Consider the following 26,735-nt stretch of genomic DNA (forward strand, 5'->3'; position numbering starts at 1 on the left):
CAGCAAAACAATGTCAAGGCAAAAGACACTTTCACCAAAAAAGAATACATTATTTGGACAATGTAAGAAGAAACCCTAAGAAAAAAACATAAAAGCAGAACATTCACAGGAGAAGTAAACTAGCATCCTGCTTTTTTTGAAAATCAGATGCTATCAGACATTTTGCAACTTTCTTCATAGAGGGATTATCCCCCAGAGCTGCAATATTTTTTAATTGATTTATTTATATCAAACATTCAGAATATAAAGTGTATATGCCATATATAAAAATGTACTTATATGCACAGTAAGGTTTAAAATATATTCATTGCACGCAAATGCAATGTTCTGTGTTTTGTTCTGGAAAAACATTTAAAAACCAGCCATTTTACCTTTCTGTACATAAGAACAACCCATATATATTCTTTAAGTGAAACACGAACAAAAAAGGAAGACTATCCAAACCCAAACGATTCTTAGTTATGGCAAACAGGGAAGAAAGCTGAAAGGAAACACAGTTTCTTGTCACTCACCTTGCAGACGTCACACCGGCGCCCGATCACGTTGGCTTTACATTTGCACTGGCCTGTCCGAGAGTCACAGATCTCTGAGACAGAGCCATTGATGTGACAGTGACAGGCTGCAGAGAAGAAGAAGGAGCTGTTAATGTGTTTCCTGAAGCTAAATTTAATAGCCAAATGTTTACAGTGCAGCTTTTGCCACCCTGAGAAATCCAGGAAGGTAGGCCTGAGTAAAGCAGGAAGGTGTCCTGCTCCCATACGGTGACAACACACATTAACCTACTCACATTAATGTGGAATTTTGCTCCAAATTATTGCAGTGAGAAATTTTGCCTCAAGTTCATAAACAACTTGTTTTATATGCTCCTTTCAGATCAAACCAGGATGTTTAGGTCACATTACTGAGTACATGTCCCAAAACCTGGGAGTGGGCAGGGCGGCACTGAGAGATAAAAAAAAGGGGTACAGACGCTTACACAGGGTGTGTATGGGATGTAGCTATGGCAGGTGGGAGTGTTACTGCTCCACGTACTGGTCCTGCTGCCCTAAAGACCAGTCCATGTTGATGTAGAAGGCAGGAAATGTGGGCAGGCTGAGGACCCAGAACAAGGCTACCTCTCCAGGCGCCTCGCTACAGGGACAGTAACCTCCTCAGCCCCCCAAGAGCTCCTCCTCACAGGCAGCACCCTGGAGTACAGCTGAAAAAGAGACCAAGGATTATCTGCTACCGTGACTCTCTGGGACCTCTGTCTCAGCAACAGCATCACAGTTCCCAGAGGAAACATAACCCAACTGACCAGCCTAACTCATCATAACGTTCTTTTAAGGATTTAAAATGGCAATGAAAAGGAGCTGCTGTTTCTTGAGGAAAGTAACAATGCTTCTGCCTTCTAAATTCTTATATTTTAGGAGAAGAGAAATTTTGGGCATGCTTTCTATCACCCTTTATGTTCTTCAACCACAGTTTTTTTGGCATGCAGAGATGAGGAAAAAAATCCCTTTAGCACTCACAGTAGAGAAGAGGGATGTGATTGGTGTCAAAGGGACTATAACCGTGCAGTCACCAATTCCATCAGCAGGAGCTGGTTCCTGCACATCCCTTTTTTTCCCCAGAGGGGAATGAATCCACCTCTCTGTACTGATTATCAATCTACTCTGTAAACCAGGGCTCCAATCCATGTTTTGCCTTCCTGCAGTGCCTTGATTACATGTGATGTTTTTTTTTCAACCTGACAACTTCATTTTAAGAAACACTTCAGAGTCCCAACAGTGAACACATGTTGGTCACATACTTGCATGTCACAAGGTGCTATTTGAGACAGAGCAGTTATATTTTTTCTATATTTAAACTATTACAACAGGAGCTTCCTCATTACTTTATTGGACTTGCTAATTTACAATTTTCAGTTGCAAATTGGAAGGATGTGGGGAGAAAACCAAAAACACTTGAGGTATTCTGCAAAAGTTCCTTCTTTCAAATGAAACTGACTTTATGCCTTGCCAGTCTGTTCATGCCATTATTTCTCAAATGTTTGCAAAGAAGTCTCATATTCTGGAATCAGTAACAAAAAAATGTTGGGCTCTTATATCAGTCTGGTAACACCTTCAGAGGTTTTGATCTCTTTCTGTTTTGCAATATATTTTAAAAATGTAAACATTTAAAAACACTTCTGCTGTAATTAATATCACTTGTCTTTTCCTTTTAATTTCATTTTTCAACACTAACTGAATCCATAACTTACCTCTTTCATCCTGTATACAGCCATCTTCTGTACCATAATATTAATGTTTTAAAACCACCAACACTCCAAACTGTACACAGTGATGAATACCACATATATATGTTTTGAGTATCTTTCTCATTAAAATGGTCAGCAGTGAAAGATGATGCAAAAGCTCAGACTTAACAAACCACAGTTCTCAACTCAAATTAACAGTATTTCACCAACCCTTTTGTACCGCAAAAACCGGTCAGTCTTATTTGAATTGTTTTGTTATCAGGCATATGACACCACAAGAATAAAAAAGAAAATTTACACTGATTTTATAAACAGATGAGTTTGTCCTATTTATATTATATATTACCACAAACAGCATACCATGTATTCTTAACTCAGCCACAGATGACTGAGTGCAATGCAGTGGTAAGGCAGAATTTGGAATTCAAGACTTTGATTATTTTTCTTGGCTCTGGCAGTATGTACATACAGAAGAAACATATCGTCAGGGCTATTCATCTAATAAACTGTTACTCAATCTGATAAATTGCATTTTTCTCATCTAAAGCCTTCCCATTCATTCACCTCTACTGGGAAAATTAGCTATTGTCCAAACCTCCAAATGGTTGCTATAATACAAGACAGCCTGTCAGAGAAATTTGTCTTACTTTCTCCCAAAATGACACCAGTCAAGACCCTACATTCTCTCTAGATTTGTATAAATATTTATGAGTGTGTATTTATAATCAACCTACACACTTATTCTCCTCCAACTGTAGTACCTATGCACTGGCACATAGGCACACTTGAATATTTGCTTTAATTCATCTCATGTCACTTAGCTCTATTACCATCAGCACAACCTTCAGGTATTTGCTTCAGCACACCGTGCTGCTTCACACCAAAAACCAACCTACTAGAATCAAATCAAATCAACCTAGGACATTTGCTCATTGTTGTTAGATTTATGATTTTATACAAAAACACCAAGAAATTCAGAGGTGCTATAGTGATATAAAGTTGTACTGCCGACTGAAATGGTTAATGCACATGACAACAGCACTGTACTGAGAAAGAGCAAGAAACATTTCAAACAATAATTTGAAAGCAAAATTCATGCTTTGCAATACTCTTGGATTTGGCTTTTTAATAAGGAAAGAAATTGAAAACAACAAAGTAAAGGCACAGTCCCTCTGATATTGTAGCTGCAGGGCAACTTCATGGAAGTCTGCAAAGGAAATAAAAAATCATATGCAAAAAAGAAAACCCACATGAAAGACCGAGAGTAGACAAGTACAAGGTAACTGCGAGCACAAGTCTATGAATATGGTAGGGGGCTCTCCTTGTCAGTGATACTAACAAAAAAAGCAAAGCTTGTAATTCTACATTAAATATGTATTTATTTTTAATACTTTTTTTTTTTAATTGTATGTTTTCTGAACTCTCCTCATATTACATCTCTTTCTCATGCAGTTGCCACTACTGTAGAAATGTTCAAAGCAACAGTCCTACCGATGCCTCAGAAATGGTGACAAGCTACTGGAAGCTATGGTTTTTGAAATACACTACTTCTGAAATCACGTTACCCACTTAACACCCTAACTTATATGACAACATTCATCATGAACTGTTAACTCGTGCAGAGAATACATGTGATTGTCCAACTTTTATCCAGCATTGTATAAAACAGGTACAGAAAGCATTTACACAAGTATATGTCTTCATGGTTATCTGTGACTTTACATATATCAGAGTTTATTAGCCTTAGCTAATATTAGCCTTAGCTCAGAAACCTGGTGATGTTCTGCATCTCGCTGGCTGCCATGCAGGAGCACCATGCAGGTGGTCCAACACAGCTTAGTATTCTCCCTGTCAAACTACAAGCCACTAACAGCAAATCCTGGAAATGGATGCCAGTGGCTCAGATTTCTGTGCTTGCAACACATACTGCAGAAGTGGTCCCTGTGTTCACACACACAGAGCAATAAGACAATGGCCCAGCTCTTTTACTTGCATAATTTTATCCTAATAAAACACCTTTGTACTCAATGGAGTTGCTCCGAGTTTATTCCAATGAATCAAAAAGGATTAAATCCTTGTGACAGTGAAATAAACTGCTCTGTTCTTTCAGGACAGTTTATAATCTGTTTTATTCCATTCTTCAAAATGGCGTGGAAGGGTGTGAAGAATGTTTTTAAGTTAAAAGCATTTATTCTGCTTAATAGCTGCATTCTGAATTGTGCCAGCAATGGCTCAGAGAGCCACAGCCTCCTACAGAAGCAAAAGCTCCTGTTCCTACCAAATCTTCCATCTGCTCTCAATAATTTTTTGCAATCACTACGGGGAAGTATGAGCTGGGGCCAATACTTAAACAACATGCCACCACTCAGCTAAGAAGTGGTAGCTTGCTGCAGTGCCAGGTATCTTCCTCCAGAGCACCTTAGAAAATTTGTCAGGAGATTTTAGTCTCTGCTTTGCAGGAGGCAGGAGAATCTTGCCCTGTAAGAGGCAGCAGCTCCCAACTCTTACTGAGGTCATGTAGGTGGGAAGGAGGTCACGAGTGCTGCCAGAGTTGGACCCTACAGTAACTGAAATATCACTCCCTCCTTTCAGCACTAATCTCAGTAGTTAATGGGATTTCCCTGGATGGCTTATAGTGGTTTTAGTCCATGGTTTTCATTTATTTGTATTTATTTCTGTAGACCTGACATTTAGTATAGCTTTTTGCACCCATGCAATGCTCCGGTCTCCCAGGTTTTTTCCATGTCTGCTTCATTACTGCTTCAACTACAGCAGGAAGCTTTTTAATAGGTTCTTCTTTCTATTTACTTTGAAGCCTCCCTTTCCAGATGCAGATGCAATTAAACACTACTATTATTAGAGGTGGAAGTACACCGTATCACTCTCCTGCTCACACATACAAAGGCACAGTCTTCCTCTCAGGAACATGGTTATAGGTTAGAACAATACTGCCAGGAGCAGTAAAAGTTCATGACTTACGTTGACAGTTCCTTGCATCAAGAGCATCACCAAAATATCCATCAGCACACCTCTCACAATATTGGCCTGTTGTACCTGGCTTACATATCAGGCAAGCACCAGACAAGCTGTCACAGCTGCCAGGAATGGAGAAGTCAAGGTTGTCATTACACTGGCATGGCTGGCACGATCCCCCTGGTATTAGAGGTTGTCCAAAATAGCCTTCTGCACACCTAAGGTAAAAAACATCACCAGTTAGGACCCTTAAATAAACCTCTTACTAGAAACTTTTAATTTTGTTGCCTCACTAACCACCAAAAATGATCTGATCTTCTTTCAAGAATTTCCTAAGTCTTTCTCTCTCCCTCCTTCTCCTTTTTAACAACACTGTAGATACAGTATCCACTGAAATCCTGCCAGTTCTGCTAGTAATTAGATTTCAGTGGGAGAAAAATCTTGTCACTGGCACCGAAGACGAGACAAAGCATAGTAAGAAATCTGTCTATTGGCACACTAGAGGAATTCAGATCCATGTGAGATTGGCTTTGTGTTTCAGCACATCATGTCTAGAAGTTCTGTACTTATTTACCAGCAAGCTTGAGGATTTTTTCCCTTTACCTTAAAAACTTGTTTAGTTTAGAAAAACAGGTTTAGAAAGTAATACAGACATAAATTTGTTTACTTAACAAGATCCTCCCCTGATTTAGCCTTCCCCTGATCTACTGTATGGTCAGATTTGTTTAATTAATGGATTGCTAATCTCTGTGTACAGGCAGGTAACAAAAAGATTGCTCACTATCACAGGAACTATGTTGGTGTGTACTATACCTTTCATATTTTAACAGAGATGTTTAAAAATATCACCTTCTTTTCTACCTTGCCCACCAGCAATTTCCTGTGAGTACCATTTAAAACAGGTTAGTGAATCTGACCTAACATGAGTGTGTATTTAAAGCAAATTTCTACTCATCTCACAGCCTATTTCCTATTTATATTCTGGTCTGCTTTCCCTTTCCATTACATTTGCTCACACTTCACAGTAAGAGCAACTTGCAGATAGTGAAGAAAAAGAAGAAAAATTGCCCAGTGCCAGCTAATGAAGTTATTCATGTGCATCTCAGATGAACTTCAATTAGTGTAAAGAAAATAGAAAGTACATAAAACACATTGCATAAATGAACGTTTCCTACTATTTTAAAGTCAGTTTGAATGCAGTTCTAATGTACATAGATATCCTCTCTGCTTTGTAATAGTACTGGATGGTATGGTTGAGCAAGGATTTTGTGTACCATCCTAATATGGGAATGCAGAGCTCCAGTATGCTATCACTCTTGTTCCTTTATGCTCATCAAGTTCATCCTTTTCCTTGCATCCAGAATATCTCATGAAACTTCCAACAGGAAGTTGGCTAAACAAAGCCATCTAAACATTTATTAAGTATTATTCAATAACATTAGCAAAGATTATAAAAACGGATAATTGAGACTAGGGAGGAAATTATAGTTGGATTTAATTGAACAGTTTTTTGTAGTACACAACAGTAGGATTCCATTCTCTAAAAATACCCACAATGCAGACCATAGATGAATAATATGTATAAATAGTCCAGTGGTATGAGTGCATGTAAGCACTCAAGAACATGAGTAAAATTTTCACAATCTATCCCACTGTGCTTTCCTCCTTTAGCATAGCCCTCTCTCACAATTACCTCCTCATAGCAACAATACATCAAAATCTTGTCATTAGAATAATTCAGGCATTTTATTTTCAGAGCCTGTCATGAATGTAGCCATGTATTGTACCCCCCTGTATTCCCTGCAAAGAAATGGGCATTTTTTTCCTTGGATGGAGGATATCTCAGCAACCACAAAAGACTGATTTTTAGCTTACTCTTGCCAAAACAAATTGGCTTTTTTTCAGTGATGATACCTCAGCTACAAAGGCCAGGAATGTCTCTTAATACGTGTAACAATTAATAGCCATGTTTTATTGAAGCCAAAGAATAACTGGATAATTTATGCAGTTATCTTATTTTACCTAAAACAGATGATGTCTGAAGTTCACCCATGCTTTGCTGAGATCTTTCTCACTTATTACTGGCGTATTTGTCATAAATCTGTATCTTTTGGTACTACTAATCTATTTGACTTCACTTAATGCGTATTCATTTTCCTCTTTCACTTTCATTTAGGGGCTAGTTCTGTATCTGATAGCATTCACAGAAACTTACAAGCAGTTCACAGAAAAAACACTCCAGGGATTTGTGAGAAATGCACTGCTAATCATTTCCTTCTATTAATAGCAGGAGACCTTGATAACTCTTTCTATTCTCATCAGTTCAGACTTTGCTAATTAAAATTAGCAAAACCCACTACCAGCACATAGCTATGTTCTCCTTATACACATACATAATCTTGCATCCAGACTGAAGATGATCCTGAAAGTAGGGCTAAACCAGTTAAGCTTAGAAGAAAACAGTGTGCATGTATCCATGTGTAAATTCTTCCACTTTTTCTCCCACTTCTTCTGAAGTTGCAGGGGAAGATTAAAAAATCCACTTTCACTGATTCCATCTTTATTCCCTTAAGGACATTGCTACTTCAGCTACACTTCTCAGATTCAAGGCATTACATGTTTGGTAAGGTTCATATTAAAGAAACCCAATAATGTATGTGGCATGGAAAATTACATTTATGCATTACATAAAATACATATCTAAATAAATGACTGCTAAGTACAACAGAACACCTCTGAGATTAAAAAATAAACAAAAATAGGAGTAAAAGCAGTGAAGAACAATTGTTTTCACATTTTTCTTTCTTCCTCTATACTCACCTTTACCCTCAAATGCAGGTGTGTCTGTGACTGACACTGTTTCTTTTTATTTGGCATAACTGGTGCCAAATAGAGGGCTACTATATAAATATATGTGCATGTATGTGTACTGTGTCTGGCTGGGATGGAGTTAATTTTCTTCATAGCAGCCTGTATGGTGCTGTGTATATACAAATACATGCACACAAACACAGGCCTATTTTATACATTTCTTTGTATTTACTGGAAAAAAACCCCTTGAGACAGAGTGAATTTAGGCTGCAAATCCAAACACTTTAAAGTCTGGAAATACTGTTTTTACAGTTGCTTTGAAACTTATGTGCATTCAACCTGTGTACAAAATCGGGCAAAAGCCCTGTGGAAAAATGGCCTGTGAGCACACAGTTAAAAATCTTAATTCAGGTGCACAACACAGATGTTATTGTTGTATGACCAACTACAAATCTTACATTTTCTAATGGCAGAGTGCCTACCTTTGCAAGCTGTAAACAATCTTGCATAACACATTTGTTGTATCAAATCTCCTGAATATTTGACCCTTTTCCCATCAGCACTGCAATACAGACTTGTACTTCTGGCACTAGTGGAAGAATTATATTAGCTAGAAGGAGCAGCAAATTGAAGCCAAGGGATTCACAAGGGACTGTGGCTGGTGGCACTCTGTGCTAGACCTGAAGAATGGGGGCTGGGGGGGGAGGAAGGACACAACTCAACTGATCCTTCTCTTCCCACTTAAGTTACATTGACCTCTCATCTCTCTTTCTAGGGAGAAAAGGTCACTGGAACAATATTCATAAATGAAGGAATGCTACAGGAGAAGCTAGACTCTCACCCATTTTGCTTCTTTTCCCTAAACCTGTGTGCTCTTGTCTATATCAAGACTGTGTAGCTGGAAAATGCATATCATCATCCTGTAAACGTGCTGGGCTCAAAGGACAGCTTTTTGACATTCCTTTCTATGGAGTTAGGACAGTGCCCATCCTACCTCATACACCTTGGGAAAGTAAGTAGTGAGCAAAGGAAGAACATAAATCTAATTTGCTGGGGAAAAGGAATAAATGGGGAAGCTGGGCTTTCTCTACAGTTATAGATATGTGGTAGCTTCCAACACAGCTAATATCTGCAATTATTTTGATGGTGTTATGAGCTGGACCCCTCAGAACATTGACCAATTTTGGCAACATTTTCCTGAAGAGTTCAAGTGAGACAATTAGCAATTTTTTTTTTTTGACAGTTTACAACTCAGGTTTAAAAATGTATGTATAAATAAATAAAAGATCTTATCTCCCTAGAGGGTAGAGGATGATTTTGGAGGCCAAGTACTGTACTGCATATGCTCACTTCATGATACTTGGTACTTCATGATAATTTAGGACTGTTCAGTTAATAAATCACGTGGCTCAGAACACTCGTCACTTTGCAGTTGCTAAAATGAAAGAGAATTTCATGTAAACTCTTCTAGAATTATACAATCACTATTAATAGCAAAAGGCAACACACTTTCTCCTGTTCATTATTATTGACAGCTGCAGGCATTTCCAAGCAACTTGTTACAATTAAAAGTAAATAGTTCTATGAGCATTGGAATTAATGGCCTAATTTCCAATGGATTTTTATCTCATGGGTACAAGGCTAAGGGCTGATTATTTGCTGCAGGATGTTGCTATCCAGCAGGGAGTAATCCCTCAGGCTACAGCAGTGCTTTTTCCTTGCCCTGTGAAAGTTTTCTTATGGGCAGAACATCTAATAATCTCTCTCTGTCTCTCTTGTTCTCTCTCTCTCATGTATTCTCTGCTGTTTAATCAGGTGTGAGTTCACACAGTGTTCTCCCCCTTAGCTATGACATGTCCTGATCTATTAACCTCTATTCAGCCACTTCTTTTCACGAAATCTTCAGGAACAATTATTGAGACCTCCTACCCTTCTGTCAAATTTGGTTGAAATTGACCTACAAGTTCAAATGTCTTTGCAGGCAGCCAGACAGAAATGCACAAAAAGATCACACTAGCCTCATTTCCTTAGGAAATCAGGCTAAAATCCAAGCTTGCCACTTATTCAGATTCTGTCCTACTGCATCTACAGCCTGTGCTCCACTCAGAAATAGCACTTGTTGCTAATGGAAGCTGTCAATGACCCTGCATTGACAAACTGCCACCGAAGTGCTCGCGATGTGATTTATTCCTGCTGTCATTAACTTCACAGCCCACTAGCTGAAAGAAGGTGATGACTTCCAAGACAGACAGGAAAAGACAGGCAGAAATAGCACGCAGTAGGAGCAGACTCAGTGATGATGGGTGGAAACAGGTGACAGCCTGCACTCTCACTTCAGGACAGATATAGCACAACAGGGGATTTAAAAGGAAGGAGTTGTAAATTGAAAAGACAGGACTAGAGGGCGATTCACAGCGTATGGTCAGGTTCCTGCTTTTCTGGTTGGCTCTTCCTCTTGGTTCATTCCTACTTTTCCTCATCCCAGCCTGAATGTGGTAAGTCTTCATTCAGAAGCTTTACGTTTTTTTAGGGTTTACGTTGGAAAATGCTGCAAGCAGCTCATGGAAGTGCCAAACGGTAAAAGCCTACTAAGAAACAGAAGTGCCATGTTTTCATGCCCCGTAACTGTCTAGCCAGGTGTTAGACAGTTATCTGCCTTCCCCAGCCCCTCTTAAAAAGGTGTCATTTGCAGGGTCACAGGGAGCTGGGATCATGGAACCAAAGCCAATGCTGATTCATCACAACCTCCAAACAACTAGCAGAGGTCCCCTGGTACACTAACTGCTCTTGAAAGCTGTTCCAGCCACATGAAATCCCACAGGACCAAAGGCGTGCAGACACAGTGATGATATCCCTCGTCTATGCAGTCTTGTCTCCTGTGGAAAGGGGTTCCTGGGAGCTTAGCACCAGCACTCACACTAGCCTTCTGATTCATTTAAATTCTCCATGTGATCCTTTCAGTGTAACAGCATATAAGAAGGGGAGAGAACTTTCTCTCTCAGTACTAACATGTCACTCAGACCTGTCATAGCCAAAGACAGACTAGATGTATTTTTTTAATTTGTCTTTTGTATGGGTAGTAATAACTGTAGGAAATATATATTGAGCTTTTCTATGTATTTGACCAAGAAGAATTATCTTTTTTGTCATTAAAACCTAGCTTCTTCTACTTACTAAATAAAGACTGCAACAGGAAACTAGAAGCAACAAAAATGTAAAATATTCTTTTTAAAAATAATTCCAATCAGCAAACAACTTATTAGAAGAGCTGTATTTTCACTGCATATTAACTTCTCTAAAAGAGGCGTCAGTAATTTATTGCATATTTGATTCACCATACTCTAAACATTCAAATGACAAAAGACTGAAAATATAAAAATTTCAGAAGAGTGACAGACAGAAAAGCTGGAAGAAACTTTTTAAAAAAAGACTTTTACTTCTCAGCAAATGCTTCTTGGAAGCTTTGCACTTTACCATAAAGTAATAAAACAAGCACTAGAAATATACAAATGCATGGACACAATATCAGAGGAAGATGCACAGGAATTTCTTCAGTGAGTTTCAGAACACAGGAAGGGGGATGAGAAGGGGAAGTAATAAAAAGGTAGAACAGTTCCATGTGATCAGTACTTTTGTTTCAGATCACATACGGTTAAAAGCATGGTGCTTGCTTACCTTTCACAGCGTGGTCCCACGTACCCAGCTGGGCATTCATCGCATATTAATCCACGACTTCGGTCAAAATGGCATGTTGGGCTAAAGCTGTGTTGTTGATATTGGGTAAGAAGAGGGACAAGGAAGAAACATAAAGAAAAGATGGTTAGCAGCATAGCTCTCTTCCCACTTCAGAGATCGTTAATTTGCAAAATAGTGCACAGGAAAAGTGACTCTAGCCTAGGACATAAGGCTTAAGTTTGACTCCAGCAAATTGAATTTGGAATGACCCTGCTATTTCTGCGACACTGAATATAGAGTAGTGGATGGCAGCATCCCAATAGCCTGTTATTACGGGACTTGAGCCTGCCACCAAGTGGTCTGGATACCATTAAAAAGGCAGGAATGTACAGCTGTTTGTTTGTGCCCCTGAGGGCCTGGCAAACAATCTATGCCATAATGTGGCCCCTATATAAATCTTTCTGAAGGACAACTGATTTGAAAGCTCAGTTAACTTTGTGTAAAATCAGCTGTGAAAGGAACCCAGTGAACAAGAAAGGGGAGGGGCAAAAAGGGAAATATCTGGTGCAGCTTCCCAGAGAACACATTTGAGTAAAACGGGTGCCAATGACTTCAAGCAACAGGCCAGAGAGGCACACTGAAGTTTAATAGTTTGCAGAGTAGAAAGCTTTACCTCTTTGCTATGCTGTACTTATTTTTAGCCTTCTCTCTTTTTTTTTTAAATAAATAAGGCTACCGTAGGCATTTGCAAGCTCCACCTTTCAATGTCTGTCTTTAACTTTGAACTCTGCTCCTTCACTGTTTAGTATTTTGCTTTCTGTAGTCTTTCTCCCTTAACACACTTTTGAGAAGAAACCTCCTGACACTCTAAATGACACCGCACAGAAGAAAAGGCAAGCTGTACTTTTATCATTCTGGAATGATTATTAGAGACAGAGACATATGAGCACCTTTACAGGGCCTTATATAAATAATGATAATCAATTCTGGTCAGCCAAATAGTAAAATAGAGAAAGGGAAAAAAAAAGAAAAGAATGGCAGCAGGTGAATAGTGGAGTGACTATTCACAACAGGAAAACAAATCACCTATCTAACAAGAAGACACTAGACTTATCTTTTGTAACCTAGGAAAATAGAAGTTGACAAGGAATACAGTTGCTGTAACAAAGACATCAGAAGGAAGGTATATTCAAGGTAAAAGTTCATGGTACGATAATAACAAATAGATATAATCTGACCTTGGATAAATTAAAGCAGGATATACAATGAAAATTTCTGGAAAATAATAGGCACAGGGAAGACATGACTACCTGCTGGTGACTGGACCTCACTTCTCAGGAGTCATCCATCCTATGATCTGACCTCTTTATTCTGTTATAGATTATTTCCATTTATAAATACCCTGTCTGTCATAGGGCAAGTTATCCCACAGACATAAGAGATCAATAAGAAAAATGTGGGAAGGTCAGGTCCAGTAAACATAGACAGGTATTGGGATTTTCCTCTTTCCCATAAGGATTATATTTGTGTTATTTTGCAATGTCATTCAATTAAGAATATATTCACGAATGCATGAGGACCCAGTTGAAGAAACAATAATTGTGCATTCTATTTTTAAATAGCAATGAAAGCAATTTTCAATGGAGGCACACGTTATCATTGAACCTAATCGGCAGCACCTGACTTACTTCAAATAAGATCCTGCTTGTCAGTCCCAACCTTACTCTAAGAGCTATATGGGAAACTTTGTGGAGATGCTATCACAGTTCATTATAGCATTGCACAAGATTGACTGTACCACAGTTCCACCAAGACCTCTGTATTCAACTGCATAAATTTTAAAGATAATAATAATAATTAAGTACTTATTATTACTAAGCAATAATAATAAATAGTAGAATTCCCATGTTTTATGGGTTATGCTCAGACCTAGCACCCTTTGATTCTTTCTCTGACTTAACAGTCAGTCCCCATCTCCACATTAAACATAATATATTCAGAAATTCCCATCTGCATACCATAAAGGAAATATGTGATAGCAGGGTGAGAAAAGAGGAGTTTATTATCCTGATTATTTAGAATCTTATTACTCACTAGTGATAAATACTGATGAACAGTGTGTATTGATCTGTCAAAACAAGCTTCTTAGTCCCTCTTCATTCATCATCACTCTTTTCAGTTTTTACATAAGGTTAACAACATTAATACCAATCAGGACATGGGACAAGTACAAATACACAATATGGGTATATATGTGATAGGTCTATGTCAGGAGACAGGGCTTCCTAAAAGTTTACAAGTATGTTATAGAAAACACCTCTTGGGACTAAGTGTTTATTTAATTCTCCAAGAAAATCTTAAAATTCTGAGACCAACCCGAATTCCTAGTTCATATGCTATGAGTTTACTTGTTACCTTCCTAGGCTGAGTGAGATACCTTCTATCCCCCATTTCCAGTGATAAAATATTCCTGTCAGGGTCATCATTACCCATATTAAATTTATTGCTACTTCAAGAGAAAAGCAGTAATTATCTAGAAAAAACTATGTAGTAGTATGTCTGATAATTTCCATGGAAAAAAAATTAGTTTATTTGAAGGTCCTTAAAGACTAAGAATGTTAAAACAGTTTGTAAGAGTGATGCATTAATGAGAAGAGATAAGATGAAGAAGTCAAGCATGCATTACATATGCCATTTATAATACAGGTATTGATCTCATTTGCATCATATAAGTACAAATATGGAGATATATGCAAAAAGAGGAAAATATAGCCCAGGATCTAGAAAACAAGGTTAGACAACTTAAATTTAGTTTCCTGATTTGGCCAAGTGTTCTTTTCTAACATATGGCAAGTCATTTACCACTGTTGTGCTTCAGATGGCAGTTTTATGATTGGCTTCAATGATTGCATATGGAAACTGCTGCTATTAGGAAACAGAAGACGGAATGAGCAGCAGTTAAATCAGCTTAAGTTAACTATAGAACACCACCATCATCACCACATTTCTAAAATGGATAGAACAGTTCTCCTCCACCTTATGTGGCATTGAAAAGAAAAAGACTCAGGAGCTGTGAAAATGGTGATGGGAACCATTAGAAACATCATAAAGAAATAAGATGCTGCTATAAAAGACAAAACTAATTTCGAAATAGAAATATATCTCAGAGGTTCATTGCATGGACAATATTCTCTATGCACCAGGAACTTAGTAATAAGCTTACAGACCTACAGATGCTCTGCTCTGTAGGTCATGCCACGTTAGGAATTAAATACTACAGGAATTAAAATCTATAGACAGTTATTTGTAATCATTTGTACATAAATTAGTCACTTGTTAGGTTATTCAGAAATAACTTGACATATACTATATCTGTACAGTGACATGAGCTTGGTAGTAATTTCTTTATTTTTCACGTGAAGAATGTGTGAAGGAATCTGAAATGTTTACATATATTATCCCTAGCATACCAAACTCATTGCCAACTAAGTAAGAAAGAAAAATGAGTATTTTAACAGCCTTCAGGTAACACACTAAATCTCTAACAACCTCTTTTTTTTCCTCATAAACAAATTTAATGATTGGTCTAGAACTGTAAAGACATGAGAGCTTGAACATTACAATGAATTCTATAAAGCTTTCAGAGTTTTGCTTTTGTCCATTTTAGAAATAGGAATGTATTGCACAATTCTAATGCAGGGCTAAACTTTGTAGGGTTCAGGACTCCCACAGTTTCACAGCCCAAGAACATTTATATTCTGTGTTTGTTTTGTACCTGTATTTTTCAAGAAAACTAGGTATTAAAAAGGGGACTCTCTTATGCAATTTCAACAAAGGAAAGTTAAGCAGCCAGAATTCTGATGAATACGTAATAGAGGTCTCCAGGCTTTTTGCCAATAAAAACCTAAATTCAATCTATTTGACTTGGTTTGTTGCACATCTGCACAAGATATAAATGTGATAGTGTTTTTCCTGCTGTCAGTACAGTGTTCTCAAACAAGAGAAAGAGAATTAATTAACTATGCATGGAAATACTAAGTATGTGAAAGCAATGAGGACGTCAGAGGAACCATGCCTGAGCAGCAGACATAATAAATGCACATATAGCTAATAAAACCAACTGAAGAGCTGTGCTAACAGGAAAGCAGGCTCCCATTCTACAGTCCCCTGGAATTTCTGCTAAGTGCTTAGATTATTCGTGCCCTGATCAGTGCAATTTTAATAGGAAACAATGCCACTGTAGGCAACAGCATTAGCCTGAAGTACTTAAGAGCAAAATCTGGTTCATCTGTGCCTTATGTAGCCTCCACTGCCATTCAGATGATGTTCTCTTCTTTACTTGCATCTTGCAGAGCTCCCTCTCTGTGTGGGTGGTAGCCGTGCATTTGGCCCTGTAAAACCTGAAGAAGTACTCTTTATACTCTTAAATAGTAAAGTGCATTTCATTGACAGAATCTGACTTCTATTTTGGGAAAAACGGGGTGAAATAGAAGATGCAGGGCTGAAGGGAGGAAAAAAAAAATTACTCCAGTGGATTTATCAGCTCCTATAGCCACTTAAAACTTTTAAGTGAAGAGCTTGGGATGGGGCAGCCTCTGTGCATAGTTTACAATCTTCAGTACAATCCTACCATCCTTCTGAAATTCTTATATGGACTAACAGTGATTCTTTTCAGAAGGGAACCACATCCAATTTGTGGCTGGAATTTGGGCAAGCATTAGTTACCACTGCAAACGTCAGGCACATACTCAACAGTTCCTGATCTTCCTGAACAATTACTGTATGTGTTGCACCACAGCAGCTCTTCTGTGTAATGTGGACATGTGCTACTTGCACCAGGGCTCCTTTTCTCTGAAGCCATACTGAATAGCATAAACCAAATGCGCTAATTCAAACTGCTACACAATTTCCATTTTTTTTATATGCACAAGAAAAGCTAACCAAACAAGATTCAGAACAGTTTTCTTCAACTACATCATGTCAAATGATTTTGGTATTGTTATTTTCCAGGAACTGACTGGGACCAATGAACCAATGAAAAAATGTTCAAGCCACTTGGTCTATTAAATATAGGTAGCAAGTAGCACAGACAAGCTTTTGTAATGAAGGAAACAGTTGTTCTTAGATCAGAGTTTTGATTAACTTTTCACTATTATTTTTACTTAAACCAAGCTTATAGTGATTGTTCTGAGATATGCTGACAAATATTTTCACTTGCAAGATCTAAGGCTGAATTTAGACTCCAAACAAATCAACACTATCACTGAATGTTGACAGAAAGAAAAGGAAAATTAAAAGCAGAAGAAATCACTCTTTTATCTGATCAACATAAAATTATTTTAAATTCAATTATTAAAAAACCCCACATGCCAAATTTGTAAATTCAGCTTTAAAATTAGAAACAACTACTCTTAAGGAGGACAGAAAAGCAAACACTAGTTACTGATTCAAAGAGCAGTCATCCAAATTCTGTGTTGTTCTTTCTAGCCTAGTCTCTTCCAGCTTTTGTTTTGATCTTTGCCTCTCTGTGAAGCTAAACACTCTGTACAATTGTAAAAAGAGAGTAAGTTTATACTGCAGAATATATTATTTGATTAAAACACAAAAAATCTCAACTGTACATGCAAAAGTATAAATTAAAAAGTTATGCAAAAGTGAAAAGTATAATATGCAATAAATACACATCTTACTTATTAGAAGGTAGATTTAGGGGGCAAGCACACAACTGACAGTCTTCAGCTGTTCCTTTAGTAGGATCACCATAGAAGCCAGGAAGACATTTATCACAATATGAACCACCTGTGTTGTGTTTGCAGTCCTAAACAGAAGATGAGAAGTACAAATTCACAATTAGAGAACTTATATATGGAAAGTCCTTGAAGGTCATTCACCTAGCCCATCCTCTCAACAGGATTGTATGACGTCTGCAAAATATATTCTAGTTTTCTGCTGCTGGTTGAGAAACAGTTCTAGAGGTTAGCTGTCACAATCAGTGCTTCACATGTGTCAGGTATTTGTGTTCTTTTGGATAATTTTTGTCTGTGTAAAACAAAAAGGATATTTAACTGCAGACCTTTATCTTTCCACCATGCCACAGCTGCATTATTGTTTCAGCTTGCTTAAAGAAAACCAACCTTGAAAGCACCACAAAACAGGTTTAGTATTGCAGTCTTGCAACAGGCCATATTTTGTGACAGTTTTCAGATGTTGATCCCAGAAATACAGCCTAGATCATATAATTTATAAAACTGAATTATTACATTTCACATCTAAATAACCTCATTTTACAAGGTATATGGCTAGCAGTATACTAAATGTACTTGTGAACAGTAGCAAAGCCTGAATTACTTAATTAATACTTGTTTGCTAGAATAGCATCCAGACTGTATTTTATGAGTAGAAACAAAGATGACTATACTGTATATAGGGCCCTAACCAACAGTTTGTGTTCTATATGACTGGCTTTCATAATACAAGAGACAGTTTATCGGAGCACATGAAACATCCAACATAAAAATGGCAGCACTAGATCTGCATTTTTGTATATAACCTTTGGCCTGATCTCAAAGTAAATGATCTTTTGTTAGAATGGGAATTGGTCCTCCGAGAACAGGCTTCCCATGATGACTGGTAAGAACCAAGTTTTAAAGAGTAATTACCCCTTCTACTCTTCTTCCCCCTCACCATATAGGATTTAGAAATTCTAAGTAATTTGGCAGGATCCATGATAGGCTCAGCAAATAAGTTTTCTGGCTTAAACTCTTTCCCTTTTTTGCTACATTTTTAGCACACCACACTCTTCCTTTCACGGCTATTTGCTATGAGATACTCAAGTGTAGCCCTTTCACAGGGTTAAAAACAGAGAAAGCAGCAGAAATGTTTTTGGCTCTTAAATGCCATCTTAATATGCTTGGGTATAGACTGAAAAAGCATATAGTAACTTGAAAAGGCCAAAATGAAAGCCATAAGAGAGATTTTATTTAATGGGGTGTGTTCTGATCTGATTTAGATAATGGGCCAGATCAAATCTAGAATCTGTTACACCCAAGCTGCTGCTTAAGAACTCTTGAGGGTTTGTTTGGTGTTTTTTTAAAGGTGCAGGTATTTCCAAACTTATGATTTAATTTAAAAATATTTTTAAGAACACTTTAAAATTGTTTTCTCATTTTAATAAGGCATGCATATGGCACTGACTGATATTTAACAGCCTTACTGTCTGAAAGACATAATGTATCCTCAATGAAGGATAAAGAAAATGGCACTATTCTAAGGAACACTGATTTCTTCTTCATGACTTTCCAGGATTGCAATGATTTGAACAAAGTTTGTTTGCATTGTGCTCTGCATAGCCAGTACCATACATTTGGGCAGCTGAAAAAGCACAATACCCATTTCAGTCAAGAGCGCACTGGAGTCAAAAGCATCTGTCTCCAGAAATACTGTTTGCTGTTTTAATGGGTGCTTTCTTATTGCTTGTGTATACAAGCAGCATATCTTTGAAATGAAAGCATTAGTCACAATATTATATTTTCACATATTTTGTAGATTGTGAGCTAATACCAACTATTGAGACACTTAGTCAAATAAAATTATGGCTTTAGAACCGTCAGCTGGGTTAAATTCTACTTCATTAGGTAATTTAAGTCCATTTGATTGTTACTTCAAGTGCTGTCATTTAAAAAGAATCTACCGGCCATACCGAAAAAGTAGCTGGGAACATTAAGATATGCTTTTAAAAGAAGATGTGACAAAAATAATTTAAGTGTTTCAAAAGAAAAATCCTTTGCAATTCAACTTTTTTAAGGCATCATGTCAAATTATTTGTATTTTTTCTGAAAAATAATGGATTCTTCTTTTGTGTTAAGTTTAGCTTTAAATATCCTCAGACATGTTTCTGAAGAATATGAACGGCTTATATGTCAAGGATGTTATTAAAGTGAGAAGAGCTAACATACTATTTTAAAGCTATGCATCTCTTACAGAATGGTATTTGCAGCTTCTGCTTCTTTTAAGTAAAAGACCAGAAACCTTCCATTTTGTAGGAAAACAATTCATGTTACAAAGTGCTGACCTTCTTCTCTTTGATGAATTACTTTCTGAAACTCTAACATCAGTCATTTCCACCTACTGTGTCTAATTCTCCTCAATCCAGATCTCTGTATCTGCTTACTTCGTCACCAAGAATCAATAAATTTAAAAACAAAAAAGAAAAGAACCCCACACATATAGTACCAAAATCTGAGCATACACTGCACTGTGTTTACGTTAGTTTAGCTGAGAAATAACGATCTTGTGTGGTCCTATAATATTCTCCCTGAGCCAGTCCGGATTTTGCAGGACAATGAAAAGGATTATGTAGTATGTAGATGTGACATAATCTGCCTGTTCTCTTGAGTGATGCATTAAACTTCATAGTAATTTGCCAAATTTACAGATCAGTTTAGGTTCTGAAGTATGCGAGTTATTAGCCCTTCTAAAGACATTGTCAATATGAATGAAAAATTTGTGTTTTCTTGATATCAACTGGTTGAACCTCAGTTTGAAACTTGCCAAATGTACAGCAATGATTTTGAGCAACATCTAGTTTGAGCAATGACTAGTTATACTGAGATTATTTCCTTAAAACATGCTTAAGCCTGCGAAGTCTTAATTTCATGTTCGTAGGAACATTTAATCATTTTTTTTGTGTCACAAGACTGGGTATAAAGAAGGTCATGATCAACTGTCCCTAACCTGCTCAGTATATTACATACACTTTCTTTTTCTCCCTTGGAAATATAGTTTGTTCCAACACATTGATCTAGTGCTTTTGTTAAAATCAATGCCTTGTTCCACAGATCCATAAACTTTGTGGCCAGGAACAATTTTATGCCCAAATCTTTATGCTTCCAAATTCCAGGTACTGGATCTCAAACTATTTTGAATGCATGAATTTTCTGGACATCTTTGATCTCTAAACACCATTAAACTTCACTTAGACAACCTCTGACTAAGTAAGACTGTGAAATTTATTTTTGTCCAAAATTTTATGAACAACTCAGACCTTGTTGCCCAAAGACTTTATTGCTTATGTCCTGGAATGTGTTTCCCACCATCTCCTACCAAACCAGCTCTCTTCCCCTCAGAAGAAACCAAATTAACCCATAAATGCTTTATGCCCAGCATCAGGGAACCCTAAATTCACACTGAAAACCACTCCTGCTTAGCTGCATGTGCAGCTGAATGTATATGAATATGGAAAGAAACAGTCTGAATAGAAGGCTAGCGATGAAAATAAAACTTTCATCAGGGAGTATGTCTAAGTCCAAGATAGTGCCTTTGGCATGCTGCTGCCCTTCCTCATGATATCTGTCACAGAGACAACCAGGGAAGCTGCTAGTTTAAGCTAGTTAAAGAAAGCAAAAGAGTAAGCCTGGGTGCCTATTTTAGTATATTCCCTAGCCATCTAGACCAGACAGTGATATTATATCTTCAGAAGCATGAATATGCTCTTATGGCATTTTCAATCTACCGTAATATCAAGATTGCAAGGACAATTCCCTTTCCTGCTGTTAAAAATGCAGTCAGGGTGCTGCAGAGTCTTTACATAATTTTCACTTGTGGTATAGCCTATACTACATTTAGCTTAGGATGTATCACTTTGTCACTGTGTATATGAAGATGGGTGAAGACATTTTGTCGATCTTGTGATGAACACTGTCTAAAGCACATGTCCACTAGCTCTGACACTGGCCTCAATCTACATGGTATATGCCATTTCCACACAAAGGAATAAAATACAAAATGTATGCGACTGGGGACTGCCAACTTAGCAATCTGAGCGTATCTTAGGGGAGAAAGATCTGCTTTCTCTGGGCTTACTAATAGGAACGTAGTACCCTGCAATGAATGAAACACCTTGAAATGTGTTTGCTTTTCACAATGCTTAGGTTTAACCAACCTCCTAAAGCTACCATAAAAGTGTGTATGTAACACTACAAAAGAGTATTTCTGAATGTTAGAAATTGCCCTGTGTACCAAGGCAGTTATGTATATCACAATGGTAATGAGAATGATGTATCATGCAGCTTTCTATATGGTTGCTGTGGGGATCAAAGGGCTTTGCAGGTTACTGCTAGATAGGCGTTAAAATGAGCTTTTTATAACAGGCCTATGTTGAAGCAGATGACTTGAGCTTTTATCATGAGTCAAAAACATATTTCAGCTGCTTTTCAACTACAAAGCTAAGGAAGAGCAAAAAGAAGTATCATATCAATAAATTAGGTGCCTAAATTGTCTGTTGTATTACTGAAAAAACACCATGAATAATAATAAGGAGGCCAAAAGCCTCTGTAAACCTCAATAGAAGGAATGCCTTTGATGTGAAACATTTCTCTTTTCAGCATTCAGACTTCTCTCTCTTTCACTTCAAAAGGCTTATGATCCAAATTGAATAGCAGCATTTAACAGACTGCATGGATACTAACCAATCTAACTTTACTTACAGTGTTTTCAAAGTAAGCTGCAAGAAAATCCAGAACTGATTTTAAACTCCCTGTGCGCCTCTTCTTTATAGCATGATCTAGTATATGCTCAGACAGAACACAGAATACAGAATGCTTGATAACATATATAGATTAAAGTACATTTTCAACTGGTTATTTCCCACTTCCTTGCCAGAGCTGTTATCTTTACACTAGCACCCCTGAAACATCAGAAGGGGGAGCTCTACTGTCTCCGTCAATAGTTCACATCAGCTGAAAAGCCCCAAAGCACTACAGAATGCAACTATATGGCCTTCTCTCATATGTAGGCTGGTGCTACAGACAATAATAAAGAGGGAACTTGTGCAAGGGCTAAAACTTGGACACAGAAGGAAGCAACTTCAGAACTCGCATCTGGCTATGCACCCCTAAGCAAAATAGTCAATAGTTATGATATACCTTAAACAGGATTCTCCCTTCCCTTTCTTTTCTGTTAATTGATTTTATCCCACACTAATGTTATAGACATCATAGCTGGAGGCCATGGTCATTAATGCAATAAATTTTATCTTTGTCGAGAAACACTAGTGATAAACATTTTTATTGCATATAAGTGAAGGATTCAAAACATGACTGTCATGTCATACATATTTTTCATCCTAGGTACTTCTTTAAGGCTTACAGTATAATTAAATTGAGAATCATTTTAAGCTTCTATTCAAGAAAAAGCAATTTGAAAAATCACTGATCCACACATTAAGGATATCTTGTTTTGCACTGCAATGCAATTAAACATCTTGTATGGGCAAAACAGGAAGAACAGTGATAATTCTAAGTGCCAAATTATATTGAAAAAAGCTTGAATTTTCATTTTGGATTTTTCCCAGCAGCTTTTTCTTAAGGAAATAAAAGGGAACATTTAGAAACATGCACAATAGAGAGTCTGCTTGAAATTCTGCAGGGAAATGAGAGTATGATATCCCACTAAACTGGCACTGGCTCAAATTGTGTTTCTGCAAGACTAATGAAATGAGACATGTTGTTTCAAGCTTCATGCCATGTCAGACAATATAAAACTAAAAATGCCCTTGAGTTAATCAGAACACTCTATTCAGCATAATTCACCCATTCCAAAAGGCTACTGAACGGGCTGGAAATAGTGGTGTGCTGGTAGGCTTGCTATGGATAATATCACAGATTTAACTGCTGAATTAGTAGGTAACTGCATAAAATCTCCATAGCCTACAAGAAAAAAAAGTTTATCTAGCCCAAATCATATGCTTTCATTATTTTTCTAAAGTACAATTTACTAAGTGTTTCTTCAAGGTTTAGTAGGAATTCAGATTAAGTAAGCCATTAACAGTATTTTCTTGTCATACTAACACAGAATTTACAAAGTTACCAGCTACATACTATAAATTGAATACACTGCAGAAGACAGATGGGAGGGGGAGATAAATCTTGCATGGAAGAATATTGATATATTTGCTGCTTTCTGCATGCCATACCTTATACTATAGATTCTATTTCAAAACATAAATCCTATGTGAATAAAAAATTCCTTTTGTTTAACTGCACAAGTTACCATATCTTGGTATGAAAGGATCCTTAACTTCAGCAACAGTTCAACATAAAGACCTGTTCTGTTAATTGTTAGCTTTTTTTCCTTCAGTATTTCAGGTCTCACAGGTCATTGGTTCAATTGCACAGGTATATTGAATTCATGTTGGCCATGTCCATCAAGTTTCCTGCAGTGACACTTACCAGGCATTCTCCTGTGATATCATCACACAATTCTGCATGACCAAAGCATGTACATGGTGCACAGACTCCATCAAAAATTGTGCCATTCACACGCCTGTATCGAGGCCAGCAAGACTGCAAGTTGAATTAGATAAAAAGTTAAATTCTTGCTTGAACAGAGAAAGGAACGGGATTTTTAAAATATTGTTGAATTTCATAGTTGCACACACAAAAACATACTTGTCATATTAATAAAAATACCAACATTTCTCTAGAAAGTTGTTCTTCCTGGTGCTATGGATTTGCACTGACCTTAGCCTTATTGGCAGGGGTGAGATTAGAGAAAGCCGTAACTTGATCATTCTTCTGAAATGGTAAAATGAAGCAGAAAAATGAAGAACTGAAATATGACAGCATCAAAAAAAGAGGTACAGATTGAAAAATAGACAGAAGGCAAAGTACTGAAGGAGAGAGAAGGAGGGAAGAAAAGCCCAAAACAACAAAAATCTTTTCTGAGAAGTTCAGCTGCAAAGAGCAATTAAAATACCATTTAGTCTTTCTTGTTTGGAGTCTAACAGAAGGCTACACTGAAATAAATACAGGCTTGAAAACAAAGCCATCCTTTTATTTACAAATTGTACTTATTAAATATAAAGTATTCATTTCCCTTTAAGGAAATGCTCTGATTTTTTATTTTTTTAAATGTTAAGTTCAGATCAGTATTAAATGCATGGCCAGTTTTTTCTTAGGAAAGGTGACATCGTACAACTGTGATTCATCAGCGAAAATTCAGCTATTCCATTTCTTCATAATAGGATGTCAAGCAGCAGTCTTCCTTACTATATATCTCACAAATGGCTTTATAGTTTTTGCAAACTATCTTTCTTCAATGAGACTGCTCATGTGATCCAAGGATTTTGCATAATATAAAAAAGTGCATGACAGAGTGTTGACCTTCAAAAGCACCTGGCTAACACAAAGAGAAAGTTTTGTAGTGATAGACTACTAAAAGTATCATTTAATAAAGAAAATCCTTTCCCCTTCACATACACTCTCCAAAAAGGTAACAAGAAGAGTCTCCTTTTTGTCTTACTCCTGCAAAACGTGAAAGTAATTGGAGGATGAATTGAAATGATGCTTTTAAAATATCATTCCAAAACCTGAGACATTATCCTTATTTTTCCTTCTTTTCATTGTTGGTTACGCATTCCTAACAAAATCCATAAATACTAAAAATTAAAATTCAGAGTTACAAAAATCCAAAAAAAGAAAAATAGGTTAAAAGAAATTGCCCTATTTTTTTTCTGTGGCATCAGATGCAAATGCCTAGGCTGTTTCTGTATAACACTACAGATCTTTTTCCTCTCTTGGTGATTCTGAAAAGAATGATCTCATGCACAGATATACATGATATTGCACAAGATAAGGCTCCAAAAGTCACTAATTCTAAGGGCTTAGACATGGAATACCAACAGCAAGGCTTAGAACAGATCTATAATAAAAGATTATAGATTGCGATCTTAACAAAAGAAATTATGTAACATTAAAAAGTCAGGAAAGTTCTTGACCATCACAGTGATGCAAGTTAAACACAACTTCTTCCACAGTAGAAGTAAAAGAGAGGATAGAAAGGGAACAAATCTGCTGGAGAAGAGCAATTAGATGTGAAGATGTTGACAAATAAAGGCCAGGAGATTCACATGAGTAGAGCAAGGTAACTATCACAAATGAGCCCAATTGGTATTTGAAATTTAAAATTTTATCTGCTTTACCTATGCTCATGCAATTCTGTGTTCATTTCTCAGACATACTAGCAAAAACATAACTATTTTCTTTGACTAGAATCTTGAAGAAAATTAATTTAAAATTTGTGTAATGGAACAATCTCACAAGAGACAACATATTTTAAATGGGATTGGTTGTCTTCTGAAGACTGATCCTGCCGAAACATTTACAGAAGAAAAGAAGTAAATAAGGGTTGGTTTTATTGCTGCAGCATCTATGCCAGGAACCATAACATCACTATGCAGGAAACAAACACATACATTAAAATAAATGAAGAAGAGAAAATGAAACTGAAAACCTGCACAAAATCAATAAAAATGAAACTCTGCCAGGTTGAAACTGGAAGCAGCAAAGTGTTGGACAATGCCAAAAGTATTCAGAAGAAACCAGATATGGTATTCTAAAAAAATCCACATTTTCAATTTATCTTTCCATACTTTCTCAACTGCTAGTTTGCCTGGAAATCTAGAACTTCACTGTTCTTTTTTTTCTTGCTTGTCCTTGTTATAAAAAGCACAACCATCTACTCAAAACACCAAAATATTTCCCCATTTTTTTCTGTCAAGCACAACTGTTCAATGCATACCATGTGTCAAACCTCTGCTACAAAAGTCTCACGAGAAATGAATTCAGTTTATAAAGGCATGGAAACTAAAACTTTTAACTGTACCATTGTTATCGCAAGATAGGCCAGCTTTGTCAAATGGCATTTCTGAGCTGTCCAAAATGCTCTGAAATTCAGTGAGGGGACACAGGCAAAGTGTGCTCATGCAGAAGTCTATCATATCTTCTTGGCTTCAGTCTTGGGAGGAAAACCAACATACAGGTAGGGGCTGCAATACGGTTTAGTTCAATACGTCTGTGGTTAGCACTCATCCAGGGCAGGAATCAAATCATGTCCATGCCCACTAGTGTGCAAAGAGACTTTAAATTTGCAGCTCTCTATATATGTACTCTCTGTTGTGGAATATGATCTTAAGTATATATCAAATTTCAGGGACTGTTTTGAATTGCAGAGAAGGTTTAGCATTGAAGGACAGAACGTT

The 26,735-nt window shown here is 37.1% G+C and overlaps 1 protein-coding gene across 1 annotated transcript in view; it reads right to left on the reverse strand.

Annotated features, from left to right (window-relative positions):
• Positions 1-26,735, reverse strand: part of LAMA2 (laminin, alpha 2) — a 282,120-nt gene that overhangs the window by 132,913 nt on the left and 122,472 nt on the right. The window contains exons 16-20 of the mRNA XM_010575039.1: positions 23,926-24,039; positions 17,389-17,516; positions 11,699-11,785; positions 5,219-5,430; positions 513-619 (exon numbers count right to left, since the gene is read on the reverse strand). Coding sequence (XP_010573341.1) covers positions 513-619; positions 5,219-5,430; positions 11,699-11,785; positions 17,389-17,516; positions 23,926-24,039 — 648 coding nt within the window. The remainder of the gene's footprint in view (positions 1-512; positions 620-5,218; positions 5,431-11,698; positions 11,786-17,388; positions 17,517-23,925; positions 24,040-26,735) is intronic.

This window comes from Haliaeetus leucocephalus, unplaced genomic scaffold (assembly GCF_000737465.1).
Source record: "Haliaeetus leucocephalus isolate CR32 unplaced genomic scaffold, Haliaeetus_leucocephalus-4.0 Scaffold450, whole genome shotgun sequence".
In the NCBI taxonomy this organism is placed as follows: Eukaryota; Metazoa; Chordata; class Aves; order Accipitriformes; family Accipitridae; genus Haliaeetus; species Haliaeetus leucocephalus.